The following is a 26,998-nucleotide window of genomic DNA, read 5'->3' as shown; positions in this document are numbered from 1 at the left end:
CTGAACCCACAGACATTGCCAACATACTGGCAGACAGGTTTAGTGCAAACTTCACCCCCCCCCCAAAAGGAGAGATAAATATCCCAGTGGAGTGCAGCCTCCCAGACATCTCCAATGCGCAGGTGAAAGCTGCTCTCTCTAAAGCTAAAAACACAGCATCAATGGGACCGGATGGTGTCCCCGGCTGTGTGCTACATGAACTCAATGAGGAACTAAACCTGCACATAAGGCAGCTGTTTAATCTTAGCCTTACTACAGGATACGTGCCCAAGGAGTGGCATACGGAAACTGTGGTCCCACTCCACAAAGGCGGTGCCTCTATGGACCCTGGTAATTACCACCCCATAAGCTTAACAAGCCTGGTCTGCAAAGCTATGGAGAGGATCATAATGGAACTCATAAACAAAGACATAGGGGACTTGCATACATTGGACCCGACCCAGTTTGGCTTTGTCAAGGGCAGATCATGCCTTTTGAACTTGGTCGACTTCTTCAAAACAGTCTCCAAGGCCATTGATGAGGGAAAGACAGTCCATACAGCCTACCTTGACCTTGCAAAAGCTTTCGACACAATACTCCACTCGGGTATAGAGAAACTTACCAGCTTAAATGTAAACCCATATGTCACAAGATGGGTTGCAAACTGGCTAAAGGACAGAACTCACAGGGTTAGAGTAGCTGGCGCCATGTCAGACTCCAAGCCGGTCACAAGTGGTGTCTCACATGGCTCAGTCCTTGGCCCCCTTTTGTTCAGCATCTACTTCTCAGAAGTACAGGCTAACATAGGAGGACTATGGCTGACAAAGTTTGCAGATGACTGCAAACTGGGAGCCATAGTGGAAAGTACATCGGACACAGATATCCTTCAGAGGGGTCTCACTGAAACTGATAGCTGGTGCCAGAGCCATGGCCTGAAGTTAAATGCCAAAAAATGTATAGTCATACCCTTCGGGAAAAACAAGGTAACCCCAAGCTACCATATAGGTGGCAATCCACTAAGCACAGAAGAGGTTATCAGGGACCTGGGGACCCAGGTTAACAGTGGCCTTTCTTTTGACACTCACATTGCTAAAGTGGTTAGAAAAACCTTCTACATTGCCCACCTGATCATGAAGGGATTCACATGCAGATCAAGTGAGGTTATTGTTCCCCTGTACTCTTCACTTATCAGACCAATGATCGAGTACAATGCCCCATTCGGGATGTATCTCACCCGACACCTGCAGAAATTGGAGAGACCCCAAAAGTTCCTCACCAAAAGGATAAAGGGACTCCAAAATCTGTCATATGCTGCCAGACTGAAGAAACTCCAGCTCTATTCAGTCGCATACCGTCTGCTCAGAGGTGACCTGTGCCTGACATACAAGGCCATGTCCAACCCGGAATTAATGGGCATGCTCCACCTCAAAAAATCCAAATCTACCAGATCCACTAGAGCAAGTGACTTAAACCTTAGCACAGATATAAATAGGACATGCTGGAGGGATAGATTTGTCACCCAGAGACTCCCTATGTTGTGGAATAAAATCCCGGTCCATGTGAGGCAGAGCACCTCGCTGGCTCTGTTCAAGAGAAATCTTGACCGGTGGATGGGAGATCATAGGCTTACCCCGGGAATCATCTCTGTTTCACTGCTGGACAGAGGCACAGCAAACTAATGGGCACAGTATTTTTTAACATAAGGGGTGGCGTAAGCCAGAAAAACTCTGGGCTAGGCTTATAAATGCCTTAGGGCAGATAGCCTAGTATAAACCTATGAACCTATGAACCTATGAACATTCAGATGCTCCCTTGCAAAGTTATTTACCAAAATATGAGAAAAAAAGTCCTAAACAAATGGATATCTGTACATGTGTACAGCATTCAGACCCAGTTGTTTTACCATGTTGACAGATATAATTGTAGATATACACATTCTTGGTGTAGCCAACATACTGCTGAATGGGTACGTGTAAAGAGAAAAAGAAAGGTAGTGGCATGCAAGGCCATCTGATCTGTCCAATACCTATGCTGGCTACCCACTCAGATAGATGATACCACTACAGTCTCATGACCTCTTTCAGTGTCAGCAGTCTTCCTTACCTATGCCTTTTCTCTTTACATGTGTCCATTCAGCAATGGACCTAAGGGATCAAGTTCTGTATTACTAAGCGCTTCCTGTCATCTAATCTCTACACATGCCTGATAAAAGAAGAATTAAAAAAAGAAGTACTGCAGGATGGTTACTGACATATTTGATTGTATGTGGTAGCACTCTCCTGAAACGGTTGTTCTTTCTCAGCATCTTCACCAGATCCTTCCCACAGTTATTTGCCAAACTCTGAAAAATATCATATTTTACACAACACAGTTCATAATAGAGTTTTACTTACCATACTGGTTCTACTTGGTCATGGGTGTTTTCCATTCTTCTTACAAGCTACACATTACCAATCCTGCATAGCTCTCCTCACACCATTGTGGAGGTCAGTCAAGAACAATTATATGCTCTCCTCAGTTAGGTGAACACCATCCATTCTGAACAGGTGAACATCTTCTGTGGTGATGCTGCCATGGCAGATTGGAGATCCACTGACCCTGTGCATCAAGCCATGCATGAATCCATTCTGTAAATATCTGGCCTTGTGCACTGCCCCTTGACTGTTTGCTGTCTTCCATATCTGGCAAGGAATTATGTCAGACCACACAAAATGACAACATGGCCACCACGACTGCAGGTGTTCAAAAATTGCTCTGATTTGAAACCATAGCCTTCCAAGTGGTTGTCTGATCACATCATTCCCTCCAATGTGCAGCACAAGGATGTCGAGCTCAAGGTAGATGGAACACTTTTCTTCCAACAACTGCAGTACTCCGCTCCAATGCATACCTCTTCTTGCAATCCAGTATACCTTCACACTGGATGTGAGGAAGCTCAAGTTGTAATGGTTTTCAGTTACTGAGGCATGGCTGGCAGCCCAGTGAATGTAGGAATGGTCACACACCCACACTCTCACTTGTCGTTCTCCAGCTCGTGAAACGATGTCACTGACACAAGGTGGGCACACCTGCACATGAAAGAAATGCAGACAGGTTACTACTGCTGTTTGAGAGATGTACTGGAAGACTACACATATATGTATATCAATAGCATTACCTGGTTCGCTCATCCAAAACTTCACTCCTATCCACATGCCTCATATATTTGTTACATTTCTTGAAATTGTAAAAATTGTAAAATTGAGAGAAATAAACTGGTTTGGTGGTGGTGGCTTGCAATGACTCCAAGTGGAGAAAAACCCAAAGTTGGCTTGTGCATTTATCAATGTGATAACAACTTCTACTTATGAGAATAACAGAGACAGCTGAGAGTTTGGCCTGAAAAGTGATAATGACTCAGTGATATATTTTAACTGCACTTATTGGTAATGTACCAATGACCTGAATTTCATTACTGCAAAGCTATGCCTGCTTAAGCACAGGTGATAATTGCTCCACAGAACCTGTTGAATAGGCATTCATTATATTACCTTGTGAAGCTGTTATGTAGCACAGAGTGATTATTATCAGTAAGGAGAACACCAGAGTAATTCAATAAAATAGTACAACACTTAGATATGACTGAGCCCTTCCTCCCACCTAAATTCCACACATGACTGACAAAGCCAAGAAAAATGCACAAAATATATGGTACCTCCATGCTGGTAGTAGTCAGCAAGTAATAACCTTTATCTCACTCAGGCAACTACTGAGTATAATCAGAAATGCAATAAGACAAGCAAAAATGTCAAACCTATCTGGCTGATCCATCTAATAATTAATCTAAAAGGTAGTAAGTCATGTTATGTCACCTAACTATCCCTCTGGTTACAATAAGACACAGAAGTAAAAAAGGCAGACATATTGTCCAAAATATCTGGTTGAGCAATACCAACATTCAGAGAACAAACAAAGGTCAGACCTAAATTTTGCATGAAAACCATGGATGTTTCTTAAAAGGGTTGTGTTGAACATCAATACATGGGTTGGGGTCTTTTATTGAAATACATCATGCAGAACAAGCACAGAATAGACACAGATAGAATATTCTATAAAGGAAGAGAACTAAAAAAATAGTAATCCTCATTTAGAGCCTTTATAACTAAGAAAAATACACTTCTACTTAGTGGCCATCCTTGCTTAATGCCTCTACAAATTTTAAATGTAACTTATTGTAGAATTTAAACTTCACCAAAGCAGAGTATAACCTCCTATGGGGTGATATATATATATATATATATATATATATATATATATATATATATATATATATATATATATATATATATATATATATATATACACACACACACACACACACACACACACACACACACACACACACACACACACACACACACACACATACAAATGTGATAGACAGTCACCAAAGATGTGGATGCAGAGAAATCTGTGGATAAAACCAGGAAAAATGCACAAAATATATGGTAGCTGCATGCTGGTAGTAGTCAGCAAGTAATAACTAAGGAGAATAATCACAAATAGAATAATACAAGCAGAAGTGTCTTTAATTGCGTACTTTACATTATACTATTAATTAGGTGTATCTGATGTCTTATATTTTGGCATATTACACTGTGTTTATATTTCTGTGCTGTATTCTAAGTAATGTAATCATATGTAATTTGCAGACTTAATTTCTATGTTTCCCCAGTAACCCCCCCCCCAGTTGTTTGCATTGTGTATGCACAAGCACTAAATTGACACAATAAACTATTTTACCCAGCTGTCACTTAAGCAGTCAGACCATGTATGCACAAGCACTTCCCTGATGCACAATGAATTATTTCCTCAAGCAACATCCTCATTAGTATGTCGAGGTATACATGCAGCTAAATGAAACGTTTCCCCAAGCAACCCTTCAGTAACAGAAGGATGTGCAACCACCAGCAGGAACACTTCACCCAAGAAACCCCTTCAGTAGAATGTTGAGTTATGCACAACCAAAATTAAACACTTCCCCAAACGAAGCTTCAGTAACATTTCCTAGTATGTGCAACCACCAAAATGAAGCATTCACCCAAGCAACCCCTTCAGTATAACCTTACCTTTGATCACCATGTCTCCACAGTGGTAAGAAGGGCATTCTATATTGCTCAGTTCATAAGGGCATTGCCTCCAGAAAAAAAAATAATTTATAACCTCTCTGTACTCTTCCCTCATCAGGCCAATAATTGAGTACAACACCCCTTTTGGTTATGTACCTTTCCAAGCACCTGCAGTAGTTGGAGAGACCACAAAGGTTCCTCACAAGGAAAATTCCTGGTCTTCATCATCTGAAATCACTGCCACCTTATTCTGTTTCATACAGACTACTCAGAGGCGATCTCTGCCTTGCATATAAGGCAATATATGACCCTGCTTTATTGGAAATGTTGCGTATCCAGAACTGAAATGGTACAGGGCTTACTTGCTCTAAAGACCTTAACCTGGTATGTGACATTAAAAGAACCCGCCGGAGGGACAGATTTGTCTCCCAGAGGTTGCCACACATTTGGAACAGACTCCCACTTTCTGTCAAACAGAACATTTCTTTGCCCCTCTTCAAATGCAATCTAGAAGAATGAATGGGTAACCGTAAATTCACCTCAGGGGTTACACCTGTGTATCTCTTGGACAAGGGCATTAAATGGTGAGCATAGAAATATGGGTAGAACTTGGTTATCATTTAAAGAGATGTAGTCCATAAGTGTGCAGCTCAGTGGTGACTATTTTATGTAAATCTGGTCTACCCCTCACTGTGCAGCCCCCCCCCCCCCAAGTGTTCCCCTTCATCAGCCAAGCTATTGAACTTTTTCTTAGTTTCATTGAGATTACCTGATACCTTTGGTGTTTAAGCCCCCCCCCCCCCCGAGACTTCCACTTAAGTTCTTAGGCTGCCAAGCAGACATAAATCTGGACTTTACTGAGAGCTGATAGAACTTATTAAAAATTCCAGGAATGTATCACATTCCTGTCTGTCGAGAAAGAGCTACACTTAACACCTCCAACTCACATGCCAACATGATGTCAACCACTTAAAAGCATTTTTTTAATAGAACAAACTATAAATAAGAAAACTCAAAATGAAAATAAGCTCTGCTATATAAGGCTTCTGATTTCACAGTGGCCTTCACAATAAAGATATAGGCAATAACAAAATAAGAAAATTAAAAGGAGTATTCATTACAGTCTATGAAATAATGAAAAACAGCTCTCTTACATCTGCATGTCTTATTCTTACCCAAAAACAATTTCATTGGGGGTGGGAGGCATTTACTCCCAGCACAAACTTTTTGCTGATAACATGTATTCATAGAATGCACCACAGTGAGTCTCTTCTAACTCTCCCAGCCTTTCATTATTAATACAAATCTCAGAATGTCAACTGTGCTGCTGAATGCAGGATTCAATATGTTACTTGTTGGCCTAGTTAAAAATTAGCAGAGTACACATCTCAAGTCATGGCCGGCCTTAGGCATAGGCCAACTAGGCGGCCGCCTAGGGCGCCGGTGTAGCAGGGGCACTTTTCCAGTATTAATTTGGTGTAGGTAGACCAGGATGGGGGCACCTGGTAATGTGTTGGGGGCGCCGTGGAGCTGTTTTGCCTAGGGCACCAGTTGACCTAGGGCCGCTCCTGTCTCAAGTCAACTGTGCTGCTGAATGCAGGATTCAATGTGTTACGTGTTGGCCTAGTTAAAAATTAGCAGAGTACACATCTGAAGTCTCAGGACCAATCTTTGGGGTTAGAACCTGCCAAACAGCTAGAGACATTAGGTCAATCTTCCTGAAAAACACAGCCAAATGCTTATGATTTATCCACTCAGTGGTGACTTCAGTAATCAACTTCCCCTTAGTTTACTATTACTTTCCACTGTGAAGGAAATGCCAAGTTCGTATTTGTAACTACTATATATACACTCACCTTGAGCCTATTTTGAGTACTATCTTGTATCCTCAAGTCTAGTATTCGCCACTACAGAATGCACAACTCTCTCAAAAAAAAAAGAAAGTTTTTCATAACCATTTCCTCCATGACTGTGCGTCTATTCTCTACATCCTTCTCCGCATCACATGAAAGTAAAAAGCAAAACACTACATTTTTTGTTTGTAATAAGAATATGTCAGCTGCTGTATATACACACATGTATATTTCACATTTGTATACTTTATATAATCTACAAGGCAAAACAATACCTGTAGGAGTTGCAACAAGTTACTAGTGACCACTGTGAAATGTATATACTCAAAAGTTGTTCAAGAGCTACAAACAAAACCCGGTAGAGAATAGCTGTACCGATCAAACAAGCTGGACACAAAAATACAGACAGCACTATTAAAAAGCACTTTCATCCAAATTCTTAAGGCCTTCCTTAAGTTAACAATAGGAAATAATAATAAAAACAGTAATTCGCAAGTCCCAAGAGTAAGTGTGTAGGTGTGTGTTGGAGAGGGGCACATACACTAACTGGAGTCTAGAAATACTACAAAGTAATTTAATCCACAAATGAACAAACAGACATTACATGGTAGCACATAATGCAAGGAGTGAGGTACTACTGCAACGTAAACTCAAGTTAAACATTCCACTATTGGCAGTCATCCCCAAAACGTTACACAGTCAGATGGCCTAAAGAAATACACCAACATGGAGACGTCGGAACAGCCAATTCACCAGTCTATAAAACCGATAAGATTTGTCACATTTAGAGAACAAACCCGCTCAAAACCAATAACTTCACTTTCCTCACTTACCTGCCTGCAGACCTCGTAGGTTGTGAAATGACTATAACCTAAACCAACACCAGCTGTCATGTCGATCTCAAGGAAGTTGCTAGGCAGCCCATAAGCATCTGTCAAGTCCTGTAGTTTTGAGTTCAGGCCGCGAGTGTCTGCCACTGTTGGCTCAGTCATCCTGTTTATTTAACGTACTATCTACCGCAAGACTGTTATGGTGAATACTGTGTGCATAACAACATTTCTATGAAGTATGAGCAGGTTTAGCTATTCCCTGTATTTCTCTACTTGCTTCATTGTGTAAAAAGGCAAATTTATTTTAGACAGCTGTTCCAGTTTGATGTTATTTTTGAATAAGCTTCTTTCACCTATGGATTTGTGAAAGCTTGGTCTGTGGCGAGTGAGATAATATTGCTTTTGTTTGTGAAAGCTTAGTCTGTGGTGAGTGAGATACTATTGCTTTTATCAGTGATTTGTTGAAAACTATGGCAACATCTTTGGTTTCAGCACTATCAACAGCAATGCATACAGGGCTTCAGAACAGCCGCAAATAATACAATGACAGCAGACTAGTAGAAAATTGTTTCCATGTTTTAACTCATTCCCTCCAGTACAACTCTTTTTGAGTGTGTACCTTTAACTCCTAGTGCGTGTGGCCTAAGCCCTTAAAAATAAAGTTATCACCTTACAGTTCTAAACAAATACTCATTGGCAGAGGTCAGATATCAATACAGTAGTGTTTGTCGTCATGTATGCTTCAAGATAAAATATTCTGATACCTTGTATGTAGCATGATTTTGGAATTATTAATGCAAATATGAACAAGCAATATTTGATGGCAGTTCTTGAGCCAAGCTGAATGGGAAATCCTTGTAGTGCCTATATGGCGATCCGTGCAAGTGGTGGCTTGGATTGCAAGACTCTGATTGGCTGCCACCACTTGCTTTATCAACAACTTTTACAGTGGATTTTCTACTACAACTTTAATGTGATCTTAATGTAAAAACACTCTGAATTGTAACTATACAAAGTAAATTGCAAGTACGGTTATAATTTCAGTGTTTTACATTAAGCTGAACTACAAATCGGCAGTACAGTCTCTCTCGCTTGTGGAAGGCACTCAGGGCTAACTGCTTGCAATTCATATCTTCTCATGCCATGCTCGGATGTAAGCACAGAGGCGCCATGAGAAGGTAATTACAGAGATGTTCAGATTTCTCTGTTACCTCCTGGATCAAAGACACAGGCATTTCTCTGTGCTGTTGGCAAACTTGAGTTTAGCTGACAGCACAGTCAGCAGAGGCTAGCTCAGGAAAATCGGAGGCTTAAACAAGTCTGGTGGTTTGTTGGTTAGAGTCTTGTATGAGACTATGTTGCAGATCTTACAAAGTTCAGAGAGGACACATCACCTACCACACTGTTCCTGTGTAAGTTCAGAGAGGATACATCACCTACCACACTGCTCCTCTTTAAGTTCAGAGAGGATACATCACCTACCACACTGCTACTTTGTAAGTTCAGAGTGGACACATCACCTACCACACTGCTCTTGTGTAAGTTCAGAGAGGACACATCACCTACCACACTGCTCCTGTGTAGGTTCAGAGAGGACACATCACCTACCACACTGCTCCTGTGTAAGTTCAGAGAGGACACATCACCTACCACACTGCTCTTGTGTAAGTTCAGTGAGGACACATCACCTACCACACTGCTCTTGTCTAAGTTCAGAAAGGACACATCACCTACCACACTGCTCCTGTGTAAGTTCAGAGAGGACACATCACCTACCACACTGCTCCTGTGTAAGTTCAGAGAGGACATATCACCTACCACACTGCTCTTGTGTAAGTTCAGAGAGGACACATCACCTACCACTCTGCTCTTGTGCAAGTTCAGAGATGACACATCACCTACCACACTGCTCCTGTGTAAGTTCAGGGAGGACACATCACCTACCACACTGCTCTTGTGTAAGTTCAGAGAGGATACATCACTTACCACACTGCTCTTGTGTTAGTTCAGAGAGGATACATCACCTACTACACTGCTCCTATGTAAGTTCAGAGAGGACACATCACCTACTACACTGCTCTTGTGTAAGTTCAGAGAGGACACATCACCTACCACACTGCTCCTGTGTAAGTTCAGAGAGGACACATCACCTACCACACTGCTCCTGTGTAAGTTCAGAGAGGACACATCACCTACCATGCTGCTCCTGTGTAAGTTCAGGGAGGACACATCACCCACCACACTGCTCTTGTGTAAGTTCAGAGAGGACACATCACCTACTACATTGCTCTTGTGTAAGTTCAGAGAGGACACATCACCTACCACACTGCTCCTGTGTAAGTTCAGAGAGGACACATCACCTACCACACTCCTTCTGTGTAAGTTCAGAGAGGACACATCACCTACCACACTGCTCCTGTGTAAGTTCAGGGAGGACACATCACCTACCACACTCCTTCTGTGTAAGTTCAGAGAGGACACATCACCTACCACTATGCTCTTGTGTAAGTTCAGAGAGGACACATCACCTACCACAGTGCTCCTGTGTAATCTACCAGAAAAATATTTCCTTTGGTCTTGTAGTCCTGTTGTTTCCAAGAGTACCACAGTCTTGCCTCCAATTATTTTTTTCCAAGAACTTTACTTTTCTCAAAAAGTGTGAGAAGAAAGGAATTTTCTGTTTCTTAACTTGTTGTCATGTTCAGGTAGGGTCATGTTTTTTTTCATCTCCTTTTTTTCAGTGGTACAAAAACAATATAACAAGTCCTTAGATCACCAGCCTAACCCAATGTACATCTGCTGTTTTCTTACCAATAATGTTGTTGCTGTTTCTTTCTTACTTCAATGTGTGTTTATGTGCACATGTTCACGACATGTGGATAGTTCCATTTATTTCTGTAAATACAAAGGACAATTAGGGAACTCCCTTGTTTTGCAGACTTATAATAAAACTTATCAACCATTTAGAGCTTTAAACTCATGTTGGAAGATGACCTAAGAGACTGAAATTGTACAAGTGCATATTACTTTGGTAGAAAACCATAAAATGACATCATGGACACTAACATTCTTATTAATCAAAGGAATGACAGATATCCCAGGACTGAATTTCTAACCATACATTTGCTCAGCTGGGTCTATTCTGTCCTCTCAAGCAGTCAGTCTCACAATTTCTCCCACTATTGTGCCATTCTTAAGGGTTTGCCCTAATTCTTTTTATAAATAACATTATCCTATTTCCTCTTGTAGATACAACATTTGATTTGTAAGTCAAGAAAACAGCATCTCAGAGTTCAACATTTACTAATGCATATCTTTTCTACTTTAATAGCTGGCTTTGTTTCATATGAATGCAATCTAATTAGCAAATGAATGTGTAATTGTTAATGTATATTGTTTAATGTCTGTTCATGTATATTACTGAATGTCTTGTTTAAACCCTTCTGAAAAAACCTAGTCAGACAAGCCCACTGAACAAGAAATAAATAAATAAATACAATCCTTAAGTTAGGAAGCGGTGCCAAGAAAGTTGCAAGTTGTTGCTAAATATTACATTCCTGCTGGGAGTAACTAGTTCTGGAGGCTGTGATAAACAGCCATGTTCTAATGCTGTGGTCCAACTTTATCCTTGGACTCAGACTAAGGCATTGTGCACATGCAAAGGTTGTACACCTGTCTGTTCAATCAGTTAACAATCACTCCACCCTTATCGTTAACGTGTACTATTCTGGCCATGATTAGCAGACTATAAGGGAATGAAGGCACAGTTACTGTTATTCAAGGAGCATTTCATATAATGGCAACACACTTTCACTCAATATCAGCCTTCTACAAGAAATAGATGTCAGCAGCCTCCTTGAACCCAGATTGCTGCTGGCGCAGAGAACAGTGCCCCTGATGTACAGTTACACTGTTCCTGAAATGTCTTGTGATTTATTTGCATGATGATAAGACAACATCTCATCAAGGTAAGGGAGAAGTGATGTAAGAGAGGCACAGAATACCCTGTCTGATAAGAAGAGTCTTTAACCCTATAACATACCCATCTTACGAAAGAGAATTGCTCAGAGTGCCTTCTATCTTTAAGTTACTAAAAATACAGTAATTTATTTTAATTTTTATTGTTACTAAAACCAAGTTGCATTAATGTGCTGACATGTATATCTAATGCTTTGTTGTTTGCCCCAGGAAAACCCTTATGTGATGAGGAAGCCCAACTACATGGACCTATCAGGGAATGACCAGTACGAGGGATTCTGTGTTGACATGCTCAAGGAGATTGCGGACATCCTGAAGTTTAACTACCGTATAAAACTGGTGGATGATGGGTTATATGGAGCACCTGAACCTAATGGGTCCTGGACAGGCATGGTTGGCGAGCTCATCAACCGGGTAAAATGCCATATAAGCATGCTATTTTAACATCATTTACAGTTTGATTTAACTCAACACGAATGAAAAGTAAGGGGAAGCATTCTAAGGAATATATATCACCTCAGAGGTAGCTATAGGATACATTTACTGCTGCAAACTTATATTGCTCAGTAAGAAGATACCGTTACAGTGAGATCACTGGTTCTTAGCTTTACACATCATTTTTGCAGTCTCGTGTAGGTGTTTTTGCCAGCTACAACACCACTTATACCCCATTTGTCTGCAAAGTGGCAAATTTCTTATAACTGCAATCTTTACTGTTAACTGACAAGCCTGGACATCAGCTACCCTGATCTCACCTTCAGACCTTATGCAACCCAGCTGTGAGCCGGACAACAACAATAAATACCTGATGATTAATTATGCTTACTGACTTGTTATATAGACAGTGCTAAGCAAAATGCACACACAAACTACAGGTGATATGTATTTCATTTACTTGTTTTTAACAACTGAAAAAGAAATACCACAAATGACTGCTTATTTTTAGGGACATCAAGGGAAATTTCACCTACATAAGTAATTGGCTTAGTATCATACAGTAAGCAGAATAAGGCTGTAGGTCTCAAACCAGGGTCTGAAAGATGTAGTAGTCCTAAAGTCACCATAATAATTTTCTAGCTGTATGGTCTAGGTCAGTATACACCTAAACATCACTAAGACAGGTATAAAGCAAATTTCAAATGTCTAGGCATCAATTTTGGTACAAACCTGAACAAGGAGAATGAAATACAACTCCATGGGTTCTTTGGTCATGTATTACTTTTAGCCAGCCTCGTACTCCTTGCTTTTGTTTGTGAATACCAACAGTACACTACACTTCTACACTACCATTACTGTGAATACCAACAGTGCACTACACTTCCACACTACCATTATCATGAATACCAACAGTGCACTGCGCTTCCATGCTACCATTATCGTGAATATCAACAGTGAACTACACTTCTGCACTACCATTATCATGAATACCAACAGTGCGCTACACTTCCACACTACCATTATCATGAATACCAACAGTGCTCTACACTTCCACACTACTATTATCGTGAATACCAACAGTGCACTACACTTCTACACTACCATTATCGTGAATACCAACAGTGAACTATACTTCTACACTACCATTATCATGAATACCAACAGTGCGCTACACTTCCACACTACCATTATTGTGAATACCAACAGTGCACTACACTTCCACACTACCATTATCACCATCACTCATCCTTCCTTCCTTTCATCATTGGAGACACATAAAATATGCATTTGCTTTCTGGATAGTTTCAAGGTATGTCTACGCCTTCATCCTTGCAGCAAGTTTGAAGGAAAAATGATACCCAACATTTTTTCAAAAGCAGGAGGACATGGCTAATGTTGTCTTGCTAAGTGTTTACCTGGGATCTTTCTTATTTTAAAATTGGATTCAATTGAGACAGAAAATGCTTTAATAAAGAAACTACGGTTCAGAATATACTGGTTAGCATGGATCACATTATGACATACTGAGAGTCAGGGAAATAGAAAAGCATAACACCTCTCGTAGTAGTTTTCTAAAATTATTGATTTTTCCTGGAAATCATCTATTGAAAAATATAGCTTCTTTGTGCATTTTGCAGGTGATTCCAGACCCCCTCTGCAATTTCTGTGTACTTACTTATCTCTTTTGTAGATTCACACAGGTGTCTGAGAAACGTGTTTTTGTAGCGGATTGTTTCATATCTTAATTAACCACATTTTTTGACAGACAATCGTCCTTAAATATTTTGAAAGTCTATGCAAGACTGTTACCTTGTTTGTATTTGCAGTCAGCTGAGAACATCTTTTTTTATCACTTCAATCTTTTTTATTTGCTAGATACATAAGTGAAATAAGCCAGTTGATGTACAGTTAGACTGTTCCTGGAATGGGTCCCAGGAGAATTGGTTAAGTGTCTTGCTTACAGCTGCACACTAGGCAAATGGAGGCTGAGGGATTCAAACCTTAAATCACAAGCTCATTAGAAGCTCATAACTTAAGCCTGTTTGTTATACTGTCAGTCTCAGGACCACCAGGCTGTTTTGTTATATAAAGTAAGAGCATGCAGTCAGTGTCAGTAGAACAGCTGGCGGGCTGGGAAATATGAGAACATATTTAAAAACAAAAACAAGTAGCAATATATTGTGGTCCTTCAGAATGTAAATAATATGATATAGGGTTGTTTTCTAAAAGGCTACATGACAAGGATGTTATAATAAGAGAAATGAGAACAGTAGTACAAGAACTGCTATGTCACCTCAGTAACAAGTGGGGTGTCAATATGCAATAAGAGCCATTTTTCTTTCTAGCAATTAGTCTTTGGACTCTGATCACTGTACAGATAGTGAAGACATTGAAGCAAAATAGAAAACAGTCAAATCATTGTATATGATCTGTGGTTGTTTTTCACTTATTGTTTAATGATTTGTTCATGAATTTCTCACTTACCCCACCCGTCCACCCATTTTTTTTCTATCAGTCTTGCCAGCATTGGATATAGCCATGCTGGCCTTGTTAACAACTCTCTCTCTGATGAAATGTTCTTTGAGTGCTTCTGGTATGTTTCTCATAAAATTTTGTTTTTCTGGCAACTCACTGGGGACTGAAGACAGAAAATAATGATAGACATTTTGAGTTTCAGATTTCATACCATTCAGAAAATCTGTGTTAATGTAAAATCTGTTACTTCACCAACTTTCTAAGTTTATAAGAGCAATATTTTAAAATTGTCCCTATATTGGGCCTTTGTCCCCCCATCATTTATGGCTTTGTCCAGATCTCTTGCTCTAAGTGGTTGAGATGTATGGCAGTCAGACAAGTATTGCACCCTGTAGCATCTGGTATCCGGGTGGTGCCAGTGTCACCTAAGTCAATGGATCAGTATGTAATGGGTCAGAACTGCCTTTGCTATTTACAGTGACCTTAACAGAACATTTGAACCTAACAAAAGTACCCTGGTACAGATGTGTAAGCAGCCATGGAAGTTTTGTATACTATGAAGAACTGTCATGACATATTAAAATCATTTGGTCTTGATAAGCTGCCATGGTATGGCATTGCAACCAAAGGATACATTATAAGTGTTCAATACTCATGCATTAAGGAATGACAACCAGCCAGATAAGTATAGAGCAGCATGTAATGATCCAACACCTCTGAGCTGGCAATTCAGCACCCAGAGAACTGAAAAATAAGCATACTAAGAGAACATACTGCTGCACATAAATATGCGCATTTAATATGTATTTTATATGTATACACAGACACACACTCACACACACACACACACACACACACACACACACACACACACACACACACACACACACACACACACACACACACACACACACACACTCACACACACACACACACACACACACACACACACACACACACACACACACACACACACACACACACACACACACACACACACACACACACACACACACACACACACACACACATATGCATGCACTGCACATAATGTATTTGCACAGTACAGAGCAGGTCATGGAATAAGACTGTTAAACCTTTGCTGGACAGAGATGGAGTCCAGACATTGACCCAGGCAGTTTTGAGAAGTGGGTACAGACACTGAAGAAGCAAGTGAGGGCAGGAAAAGTGACTTACCTGGTGCATTGCTCATCCTGCAATGGAATGAATTTTCTGCCTGCCTGTGGTCCCTGGGAGTGGATGGTTACTCAGATGTATGTAGGTATTACAGGAATATATCATCTGCAGTAATGGGTATATGTGCATATGAACCGCTTTAATGTCATTACATACTGTTCACAGGGTCATGTGGTGAATGGGTAGGCCACTGAAAAAAACGTCATCCTTCTGTCACGATGCTGCCATACCAAGAGTCTCCTATGTTCTACATGCCTTGTTATGGACACGGAGTAATGGGCACCAGGGCACAACAGATTGCGGCCATGGGTGAGACAGACATGAAAACAACATTATAAAGAGACTATAACACATTGTAAAAGCGAATTTCCATAATATTATAGTGATTAAATAATTGCTAATATGGGAAATCTGGTAAGGCCATATTATAATGGGATGCCACTGAAGAATTGTACTACTTCAGCACAGCTTAATGCAATACCACCAAAGAATTGTGCAAACACATAAATTAAGAGAAACAAATGTTTGTATATACACAATGCATTTAAAAAAGAAAAGTCATGAAGCACAAAATGAGGTTAGACACCTTGCACTGCCATGCCTTTCATTGCTAATGAGAACATGGAATTAGGTAAGCAGGATTAGGGGAGTCACAGGTTTACAGGTGTACAGTGTACAGTGTCAGAGGTGGTAAGTAACCAGGTACATATAGGAATAGATGTACCATGCTTACAAGTTGTAGATTATTATGGCATAATATAAGTAGATTTGGCACCTAAGGAAGTATGAAAGGTATGTAGCGAAACTGCATAATTCTGCAGTGTGGAAGTTAATAATAACTGAGCCAAAGATCCATATTGCAATGATATATGCAAGCATCAATAAACCAGACTTATCACCGAGACAGTATACAACTACATATGTAAGCATCAATATGCCAGGCATGTCACTAAGGCAGTACAGAGCTACATATGTAAGCATCAGTGTGCCAGGCATGTCACTGAGACAGTATACAACTAAATATGTAAGCATCAATGTGTCAGACTTATCACTGAGACAGTATACAGCTTTATATGTAAGCATCAATGCCCCAGGCATGTCACTGAGACAGTATACAACTAAATATGTAAGCATCAATGTGTCAGACTTATCACTGAGACAGTATACAGCTATATATGTAAGCATCAATGTGCCAGGCATGTCACTGAGACAGTATACAACTAAATATGTAAGCATCAATGTTTCAGACTTATCACTGAGACAGTATACAGCTTTATATGTAAGCATCAATGCCCCAGGCATGTCACTGAGACAGTATACAACTAAATATGTAAGCATCAATGTGTCAGACTTATCACTGAGACAGTATACAGCTATATATGTAAGCATCAATGTGCCAGGCATGTCACTTGAGACAGTATACAACTAAATATGTAAGCATCAATGTGTCAGACTTATCACTGAGACAGTATACAGCTATATATGCAAGCATCAATGTGCCAGGCATGTCACTGAGACAGTATACAACTAAATATGTAAGCATCAATGTGTCAGACTTTTCACTGAGACAGTATACAGCTATATATGTAAGCATCAATGTGCCAGGCATGTCACTGAGACAGTATACAACTAAATATGTAAGCATCAATGTGTCAGACTTATCACTGAGACAGTATACAGCTATATATGTAAACATCAATGTGCCAGGCATGTCACTGAGACAGTAAAGAACTACATATGTAAGCATCAATGTGTCAGACATATCACTGAGACAGTATACAACTAAATATGTAAGCATCAATGCATCAGACATATCACTGAGACAGTATACAACTACATATGTAAGCATCAATGTGTCAAACATATCACTGTGGCACTATACAACTGCAGATTTTCAGAGCTTTACTGGAAAGGCTCACCCAGACTCTGCTACAGTTTGATGTGAGGGAAAGGTTAGTTTGTTTTTTATTTGTTGTATTCTGTATTACTTTATTACCTTTTTCTGTTTTGCATACTGTGATTTGTTTTCTTTACACTGTGTTTTACTTGTATTCTGCTTTTAACTGCATATTAAAACTTGAAAAGACACCACAGTTCTGCCTCTTGTGAGTCAGACAGAAACTGTTCCCACCCTTTCACCCAGTTACTGTTGTGTGCTTCAGCACCACTCTCTTTCTAGTTGCCTGTCCCTTATGTTAATTTGACCATATATCTCATTTCTTCTCTGCTTTTACTGGTTGGTGTGAGTAAGCACAAAATTATCATTTTGTGAAATTACTCCCCTTCAGCTATTTAAATTTATTGTCCATACTAATGTATTTCATAGTACCAGAATAAAAAAGTGGCCACCCCTTTTCAATCTATCTTGCTGTTTTAAAAATAGTGACTCTCCACTAAAACTTAACTTTTTAGACAGGTAAAACATAAGTTACCTACTTTCACATCTAACTCCTCTAGTGCACACTGCAGTGTTTAGGATAAACCATTTTTTTTCATCTTACCTTTAAGCATCTATTGTAAGACCACCAGTTACTGGAGAGCCCACATTCTGCCTCTCAGTATTAATCTTGGGTTTAGTGCTTCTGTTTTCTCCTGGTGAGAGAAGGAGCGCAGTTACATTATTTCCTGGAGATTGCCGATCACCAAAAAACTTAATAACTGCTTTACAGGTGACAGCTTGAAATCTGTGCTTATATTCTGATCCTGGTGTGTGTAGGAGCAGAGTGCATTGATTCCTGACTGTTTCTGGTTGGAGAGTGTGTGTCTGTGCTGATTGGTCTGGTTACCACTCGAGGCATCTACCAGAAAAAGGCTACAAGCCTGCAGACCCTTCCATCATCTGGAACAAGACTGTGGATCACCAGTCTGTGGCCTGCTTTATTCCTTGAGATTGGTGCTAATATTTTGCTTCTGGTGAGAGAAAGAGGGGTAGTATTGTGTCCCAGTGGAGTGAGGCTGTGCTGGGACCTGTATTGGTGGTGGCCAGGCAGTGGCCATTCATGTTGCTCCCCTCTTTTCATCATTCTTGACAAGCTAATTCTTTATTTTCAGTAAGTACTGCTTGATTTCTTCCTAACTTCAGAATATCTGCCTAAATACTTCATCCTTAAATTTTCAGAGTCTACATATTGTTTTCCCCTCGAGTGTTTGGCAGTGGTCTGTGCAGACTCAGACACTTTGAGTGACATTTTCCTATAAAAGGCTTCTGTACTTAATATAGTGAGCTCATATCCAGGCATGTCTAAAGGTCAGTTCCCTGTGCTTTCTCCTGTCAACCTGGTGAACATGGGCATCCTGAGCCAGTGTAGCAACTGCCTCATGTACACAGACAACCCTCTCCTCTTACCTCCTAATACTATGACTTGTGAGAGATGCACATATATAGCCAAATAGGAAGCCAAGCACTCTCCAGCCAAGACTGGATTAGCCAGTCAAGAGGAGAAGGATAACACCTGCACCACATCGCATTCAACACATAGCCCTCCAGAACATACACCACCACAACCCTCATATAACACAAAACACACACCTACTTTCACTGAATCTCTCAGTAAATATCTGACCAAACAACAGAGACCTCCGAGGCAGAAATGCAAACAACCACCACATCCCTGCACAAACTATGAAAAACATAGCTCACATAAACAGTGTGGCACTCAACCAAAGCTCATAAGGCAAAACAACTTATCCAATACACTAGTCATAGGTGACTCAGTAGTAAAGCACGCTGATGTCCCACTCACTAGGCTGAATAAGGAGAAAGTTAAGGTCAGCTGCCTGTTATGTGTCAGGATCCACCACATAACGCATGCACTTAGGTCACTTCACAATAGATGCAAATATGACTCTGTCATTGTCCATGTTGGTGTGAATGACCTGAGACATACCTCCCTGGACTACATAAAAAAAGACATAGAGGAGCTCTCCGATCTTGTAGCCCAGGCAGGTATGACCCTAGCTCTGAGTAGCATCCTACCATCACCCAGAATGATACCACAGTACAAGCAGAAAATGATTGACTTCAGCAATTTAGCTAAGTTTCTGGTGTCATTCTAAGGGGATCCAGTATCTGTCTGCCTGGGATGATATGATACAGACCTCAATACTTTGCCAGAGATGGCCTGCACCTGTCACCCCAGGGATTCTGGATACTGGCCAAGGCTCTTGCCACCCCTATAGTGCCTTTTTAGGCAATGTCCTAAAGAAAAAATTACCACCATAACAACTACAAGCAAACAAAATCTGAGGGTTATGCTACTCAATGGTAGAAATCTAAATTTCAAAATGCACTCGCTCAAAGCCCTCCTTAAAATGGAGAACATCAACATCTGTGCAGTGACCAAGACCTGGTTCAAGGCTCCGGAGAGCACCCCAGCACTATCAGGCTATAATTCATACCACACCTTTCGGCCCCTAAACCTGGACCGAAGCACTAAAGGCAGTGGTGTCTCCATATTCATAAAGGATGTACACACCTCCAGACTAGAAGTCTAACATAATGCATCAGAGATACTTCAGGTACAACTAACACTGGGTAAAACTCCAATCCAGGTTGTAGCCTGCTATAGATCCCCCACCATGTCCCAAGATTCCCACTCCACATTCCTAAACACACTGGAAAATATTAGGGTACAACCCAATACCCTTATACTGGGAGACTTTAACTACCCCTCCATTAATTTGGGAAGATTACTCATGTACCAACACACTTGCTCAACATTTTCTGGAATTTATTAATTCCAATGCCCTGGACCAACTCATTTGTACCCCCACCAGGGGTAGAAACAGCCTTGATCTGGTCATTACTAACATGGTTGACCATTGCTCTACACCAGTAATCAACTCCTCCTTGGTCAAATCTGACCACAAAGCTAATCACCATGGATATCCACATCCCTCCTAAAGGAAACCACTGTAAAAAACTTCTCCAAAGCCAATTTTCGGCTTCTAAAAACAAAGGTGTCTAACTTCACGACACCCATGCAAAAGGAAAATAGGTGCATGACTGCTGAATCATACACCAGTGCACTGTATGAGCACATACACAAGTGTATGGAATGAGCCATACCAAACAGAACCAAGATGCTCTCCTCCAAAAAAAGGAAGCCAATCTGGTGGTTGCCCACCATAAACAAACTCTACAACAGAAGGAAAAAAACTGTTGCAGAAAAGGGCAACGTCCCAAGACTGGAAAAGCTCCTTTGTTAACCTCAGCAAAAAACTGAGATCCCTTATCAAATCATCTAAAGCTAGCTTTGGAAACAAAATTGCTGCAGATTCTAAAGACAACCACAAGGCATTCTATAGTTATGTCAAGAATCTACATTGCAATATTCAGATCTGCTCTGAGTTACAACACAATGGCAATACATATACAGAACCAACTGATATTGCCATCATATTGGCTGACAGGTTTATTGCAAACTTTACCCCCTTTTCACCCCCTAATGGGCCTATCACAATACCTGAGGAATGCCAAGTCCCTACTATCATGGCTACACAGGTAATAAATGCACTTCCAAAGCCAAGAATACAGCTTCCATGGGACCTGATGATATCCCTGGCTGTGTTCTACATGAATTACAAAGTGAACTGGCACCACACCTGATTACCCTGTTCAATCACAGCCTCATTTCAGGCTTTGTTCCTACCAAATGGTGCACTGTTACTGGCATCCCACTCCACAAAGGGGGAGCGACTACAGACTCTGGGAACTACCACTCCATTAGTCTGATATGTAAGGCTATGGAGCGCATCATCATGGACCTTATAAATAGGGACATAGGGAATCTCCAAACTCTGGACCCCACGCAGTTGGGTTTGTGAAAGGTAGATCATGCCTGTTTAACCTGATAGACTTCTTCGAGTCTGTCACCAAAGCTGTGGATGAGGGCAAGATAGTTCAGACAGCCTACCTAGATCTTGCCAAGGCCTTCGACACCATCCCTCACTAAAGAATCATAGATAGACTCACTAAACTAGGCATAAACCCCTATGTAATAAGATGGGTTGCCAACTGGCTCACTGATAGAACCCACACTGTGAAAGTAGCAGACTCCAAATTTAACTACCAACCAGTTATAAGTGGTGTCCCACAGGGATTGGTCCTAGGTCCTCTCCTGTTTGGCATCTACTTCTCTGAAGTTCAAGCTAACACAAAGGGACTCTGGCTGACCAAGTTCGCAGATGATTGCAGACTGGGAGTCATTATTGATTGTCCAACTGATGTAGACATTCTACAATAAGGCCTCACTGACATCAGTGACTGGAGCCAGAACCATGGCCTTAAGCTCAATACCAAAAAGTACATTGTCATTCCATTTGGGAAAAATTCGGTGCCCATGAACTGCCACATAGGCAGTAGTCCACTAAACACCGAAGGTGTGATAAGAGACCTGGGGACACAGGTTGACGGCAACCTCTCCTTTGATAACCACATTGCCACTGTAGTCAGAAAGTTCTTCTATGTGGCACATCCCTTTGCAAAAGGTTTCTCATCCAGGAAGAAAGAGGTCATAATCCCTCTCAACCCTCATTAGACTTATTATAGAATACAATTTCCCATTTGGTATGTACCTCACTAGATACCTACAACAACTGGAAAGGCCACAAAAATACCTCACTAAGAGGGTCTTAGGCCTTAGACACATGCCCTATATGGACAGACTCAAAAAACTTCATCTATACTCTGTCACTTATCGCCTAATTAGAGGCGATCTCTGCTTGACCTACAAAGCCATGTCTGACCTAGAGCTGCTAGATATGCTACACCTAAAGAAATCCCAATCCGTCCATGCCACACACTCCAGGGACCTTAACCTCATTACCACAATAAACAGAACATGCTGGAGGGACAGGTTCTTAACCCAGAGATTTCCCATACTCTGGAACAAACTTCCCATTCACGTCAAGCAGAGCGCTTCACTGGCCCTCATTAAGAGAAACCTTGACGAGTGGGTGGGCAATAGGAAGTTCACCCCAGGGATCACTTCAGTGGCCTTGCTTGACAGGGGCACTGGGAACTAACTTTGGGTGGCATGATGCCAGGGAATCTTTTTGGGCTAGGCTTATATAGGATTCAGGGCCATTAGCCTAGTGCACACCTATGAACCTATGAACCTGTATGTAACCATCGATGTACCAGACATATCACTGAGACAGTATACAACTACATATGTAAGTATCAATGAGCCGGACATATCACTGAGACAGTATACAACTACATACGTAAGCACTGATGTGCCAGACATATCACTAAGACAGTATAGAACTACATATATAAGTATCAATGTGTCAGACATATCACTGAGACAGTATACAAATACATATGTAAGCATCAATGAGCCAGACTTATTACCGAGACAGTATACAGGTATATATGTAAGCATCAATGTGTCAGACATATCACTGAGACATTATACAGCTATATATGTAAGCATCAATGTGCCAGACATATTACTGAGACACCATACAGCTATATATGTAAGCCATCAGTATAGCTTAATATTTTAGGATATCAGTTAGGACTTTGGGTGGGCAGCCACGGTGGTGCAGCAGTTAGTGTTGCTACCTCACAGCAAGACAGCAAGAGGTTCTCCAGTTCGATCCTCAGCTGGGGTGCCTTCTGTGTGGAGTCTGCATGTCCTCCCTGTGGTTGCGTGGGTTTCCTCTGGGTGCTCTGGTTTCCTCCCACATCTCAAAGACATGCAGTAGGTGGATTGAACACTCTAAATTGGCCTGAGGTGTGTGTGTGTGTGTGTGTGTGTGTGTGTGTGTGTGTGTGTGTGTGTGTGTGTGTGTGTGTGTGTGTGTGCCTTCGGTGGAAGGTTGGGCACTGGGCTGGCAACTTGACACCGTAAAACTCCACTATCAATCATGAGCAGACAGGTGATCCACTGTGGTGACCCCTAACAGGGAAAAGCCGGAAGAAGAAGAAGTTAGGACTTTGGGTATTTAAGTCAACACTGTTTTGGGTTATATGGGCACAAAGTAATCTTTTTGGTATTAGTAAATGACAGGTTCATGATCTGTAGCAGCCATGTGATTTAAACTATTTGCAACAAAAAAGCTAAAGCGTTAGCAAGTGGAAAACAGCTGCAAAACAAATACAATAATTTTACTATTTTCTCCTTTGTTTCATTGTCTTCATTAGCTGAACCATTATGCTATATCCCTTACTGCGTGCCTTTTGTTGCAATGCAGTGTTCTTTGATTTTGCTTGGGAATGTGCCACTCAGAAGAACCTTCACTGTGAATTAAATATTATGCTCATTCCTAAAAGGATGTAAAACAGATTATTCCAGCAAAATTAACTCTGTCTACCAAACCAGAAGGGAAAACAAATCACATATTCTATTTTCCTGCAAGTTAATGCATGCTGCCAATTGTTTTCCATTTTAAGTTAGAGACTACATAGTCTGAGTCCTACAACTTTGAAAACTTTAACTCATTACAACCTAGTGATGCCTTTAAGTGTTTCTGTAGTTATATCCTACTGATGTCTATAAGCATTTAATAATATCTATTCCTGTTTGCATTAATAATTCCAAAAATATGTTACAAGCAAACTACTGAAATTTTTCTTTTTAAGCTTATATGGCAGGTGACACAACTCTAACATCTGACCTCTGCTAGTGCTGTTAAAGTTATTCTAATTGTTGTTCATATATTATTTATTATATTGTCATAATTTTCATATTTTCTAAATATCTCAAAACCAAGTAACCCTGATGGAACTGCATAACCTCACATTAAAGCTCACAGATGGACAGCAAAATGCTGCTGATTGTTTATTCACTCCTTGAGTAGTTACTGAGGCAGTGTAAGTAATATTGGAAAATGAATATTTGCTATGTTAAATATGACTTATAAAATCCAGTTTAAGATCTAAAAACTAATGAATACTTATTCTGTAAAGATTTGTTTGTGCTCAACAGTTCGGTATTTACATTTCTTTATTAATCCTTATATAATCCTGAAATGAGCATTCATTTGAAGAGTGAAGACATAAATTGATTTTATCAGAAAAACTCACTGGAAGTTATAGTATTAGCCTCCAGAACTCAATTGGAGTGACTGAATTAAGGATGAAATGTTTATTAAATCCAGAGCCGCTTTATCTCAGAGAATTCCCCTTCTCTGAGGTATAGTAATCTTGGAGTTAATGTAATGACTAGCAGGGTTATGAGAAAGTGAAGCCCTCACAACTGGGGATACAGGGGGGCTTGTCTAAAAATCACTTGTAGTGCCTAACAGTGACTTTAAGGTTTGCTAATTGCACTTAATTTGTAACTGAGTGTCGAACTTGCAGTAGGACATCCTGCAACTGTAAAATATGAAAAAAATTAGAGATTGATTCTCATAATAAATGAATGGACAATTTTACAAACAGATTCTACAGAGGGAGAGAAAGACAGAGACAATGAGAGAGATGGAGAGAGAGAGAAGTAGGAAGCAAGAGTAAGATCACCATTTTTAAGCTGTAGTTGCAATTTGGCATCAAATATAAAGCTGGTAACCTGTAGCCTATAATAAACCAAGATTTTAATACCCATACAAAGTAACATGCAACACTGTTCTGTGATATGGCAGTACATAAATGTATGATTTTCCTACATTAGGGACATCATGCATTCAGCAGTTGTTATATACATATTTAGATGAAGTGCACTTAAAATAATAATGCCATCAGAGCATATCAGTCTGTTAGAATTGCACAGTGCTTATGTCAGAGGTGCACAGTGCTTATGTCAGAGGTGCACAGTGCTTATGTCAGTAGTACACAGTGCTTATGTCAGAGGTGCACAGTGCTTATGTCAGAAGTACACCGTGCTTATGTCAGAGGTGTACAGTGCTTATGTCAGAGGTGCACAGTGCTTATGTCAGAAGTACACCGTGCTTATGTCAGAAGTACACCGCGCTTATGTCAGAGGTGCACAGTGCTTATGTCAGAAGTACATTGTGCTTATATCAGAATTGCACAGTGCTTATGTCAGAAGTACACCGTACTTATATCAGAATTGCACAGTCCTTATGTCAGAAGTACACCGTGCTTATATCAGAATTGTTCAGTGTTTATGTCAGAGGTGCACAGTGCTTATGTCAGAGGTGCACAATGCTTATGTCAGAGGTGCACAGTGTTTATGTCAGACATACACTGTGCTTACATTAGAATTGCACAGTGCTTATGTGAGAGGTGCACAGTGCTTATGTCAAAAGCACACTGTGCTTATATCAGAATTGCACAGTGCTTATGTCAGAAGTACACTGTGCTTATATCAGAATTGCACAGTGCTTATGTCAGAGGTGCACAATGCTTATGTCAGAAGTACACCGTGCTTATATCAGAATTGCACAGTGCTTATGTCAGAGGTGCACAGCACTTATGTCAGAGGTACACAGTGCTTATGTGTTAAGAAATTAGTTGCAAGTATGTTGTTTTAAAACAATATCATAACATGCAATTTAAGTGTTAATGTGATCTATGTGTCATTGCGAGACACAAATATAAACCTTATTCTGGTTGTGACATTTCTATAACCACTCTGTGTTGCTGAGACACTGAGCATAAAGTGCAATATGACATTTCTTAAGATTTTGTATCTGGTTTTATTTATTCATTTAGTTGTATATTGTGCTATATTAATATACCTGGATAAAGGCGAGTATAAATAAAATTGTTCTTATAAGTTTTAATATCAAATCTGACTGCTTCAAAAATGACTTTATAGTTAAGAATAGTTATATGTAATTAATATACATTTTTTAAACTTCTACCTATGTGAAACAGTAAAACAATATTCCTGTGTTTACACTTTTTGAATACCAATTTAGTACAGAGATGTGTGTTCTGCCTTCAAGGCCATTAAGGATACAGCAGTCCAGGACCTCTTATTTCCCCAAAAATCAAACAGTCCTGCAAACACTAGAACCCAAGTTCTGAACCTGTTTCATTAAATGAACAATTCTCAGCAGAGAGGCAAATTTTTCATACAATGACTACCCCTTCTCTGGAAGAAAATGCCTCTTCAGATTACACTATCTTTCTTTAAAAAGGCATTAAACAACCGGATGAGTATTCATAAATTCAGCTCAGGTATGACTGCCTAATCTGCGCCTTTTAAAAGGAGGTAAGGTCTAA

At 40.3% G+C, this 26,998-nt stretch overlaps 1 protein-coding gene across 3 annotated transcripts in view; it reads left to right on the top strand.

The window, feature by feature from the left end:
- Positions 1–26,998, top strand: part of GRIK5 (glutamate ionotropic receptor kainate type subunit 5) — a 3,838,183-nt gene that overhangs the window by 3,425,273 nt on the left and 385,912 nt on the right. For all 3 annotated transcript variants that reach the window (XM_044080789.1, XM_044080790.1, XM_044080791.1), the window contains one exon: positions 11,959–12,162. In XM_044080789.1, coding sequence (XP_043936724.1) covers positions 11,959–12,162 — 204 coding nt within the window. The remainder of the gene's footprint in view (positions 1–11,958; positions 12,163–26,998) is intronic.

The sequence above is a fragment of the Protopterus annectens genome, chromosome 8.part0, assembly GCF_019279795.1.
Source record: "Protopterus annectens isolate FY-2018-M chromosome 8.part0, PAN1.0, whole genome shotgun sequence".
Lineage (NCBI taxonomy): Eukaryota > Metazoa > Chordata > Ceratodontiformes > Protopteridae > Protopterus > Protopterus annectens.
Note: the sequence above shows the minus strand (reverse complement) of the source record. Positions and strands in the feature narration are given on the sequence as shown.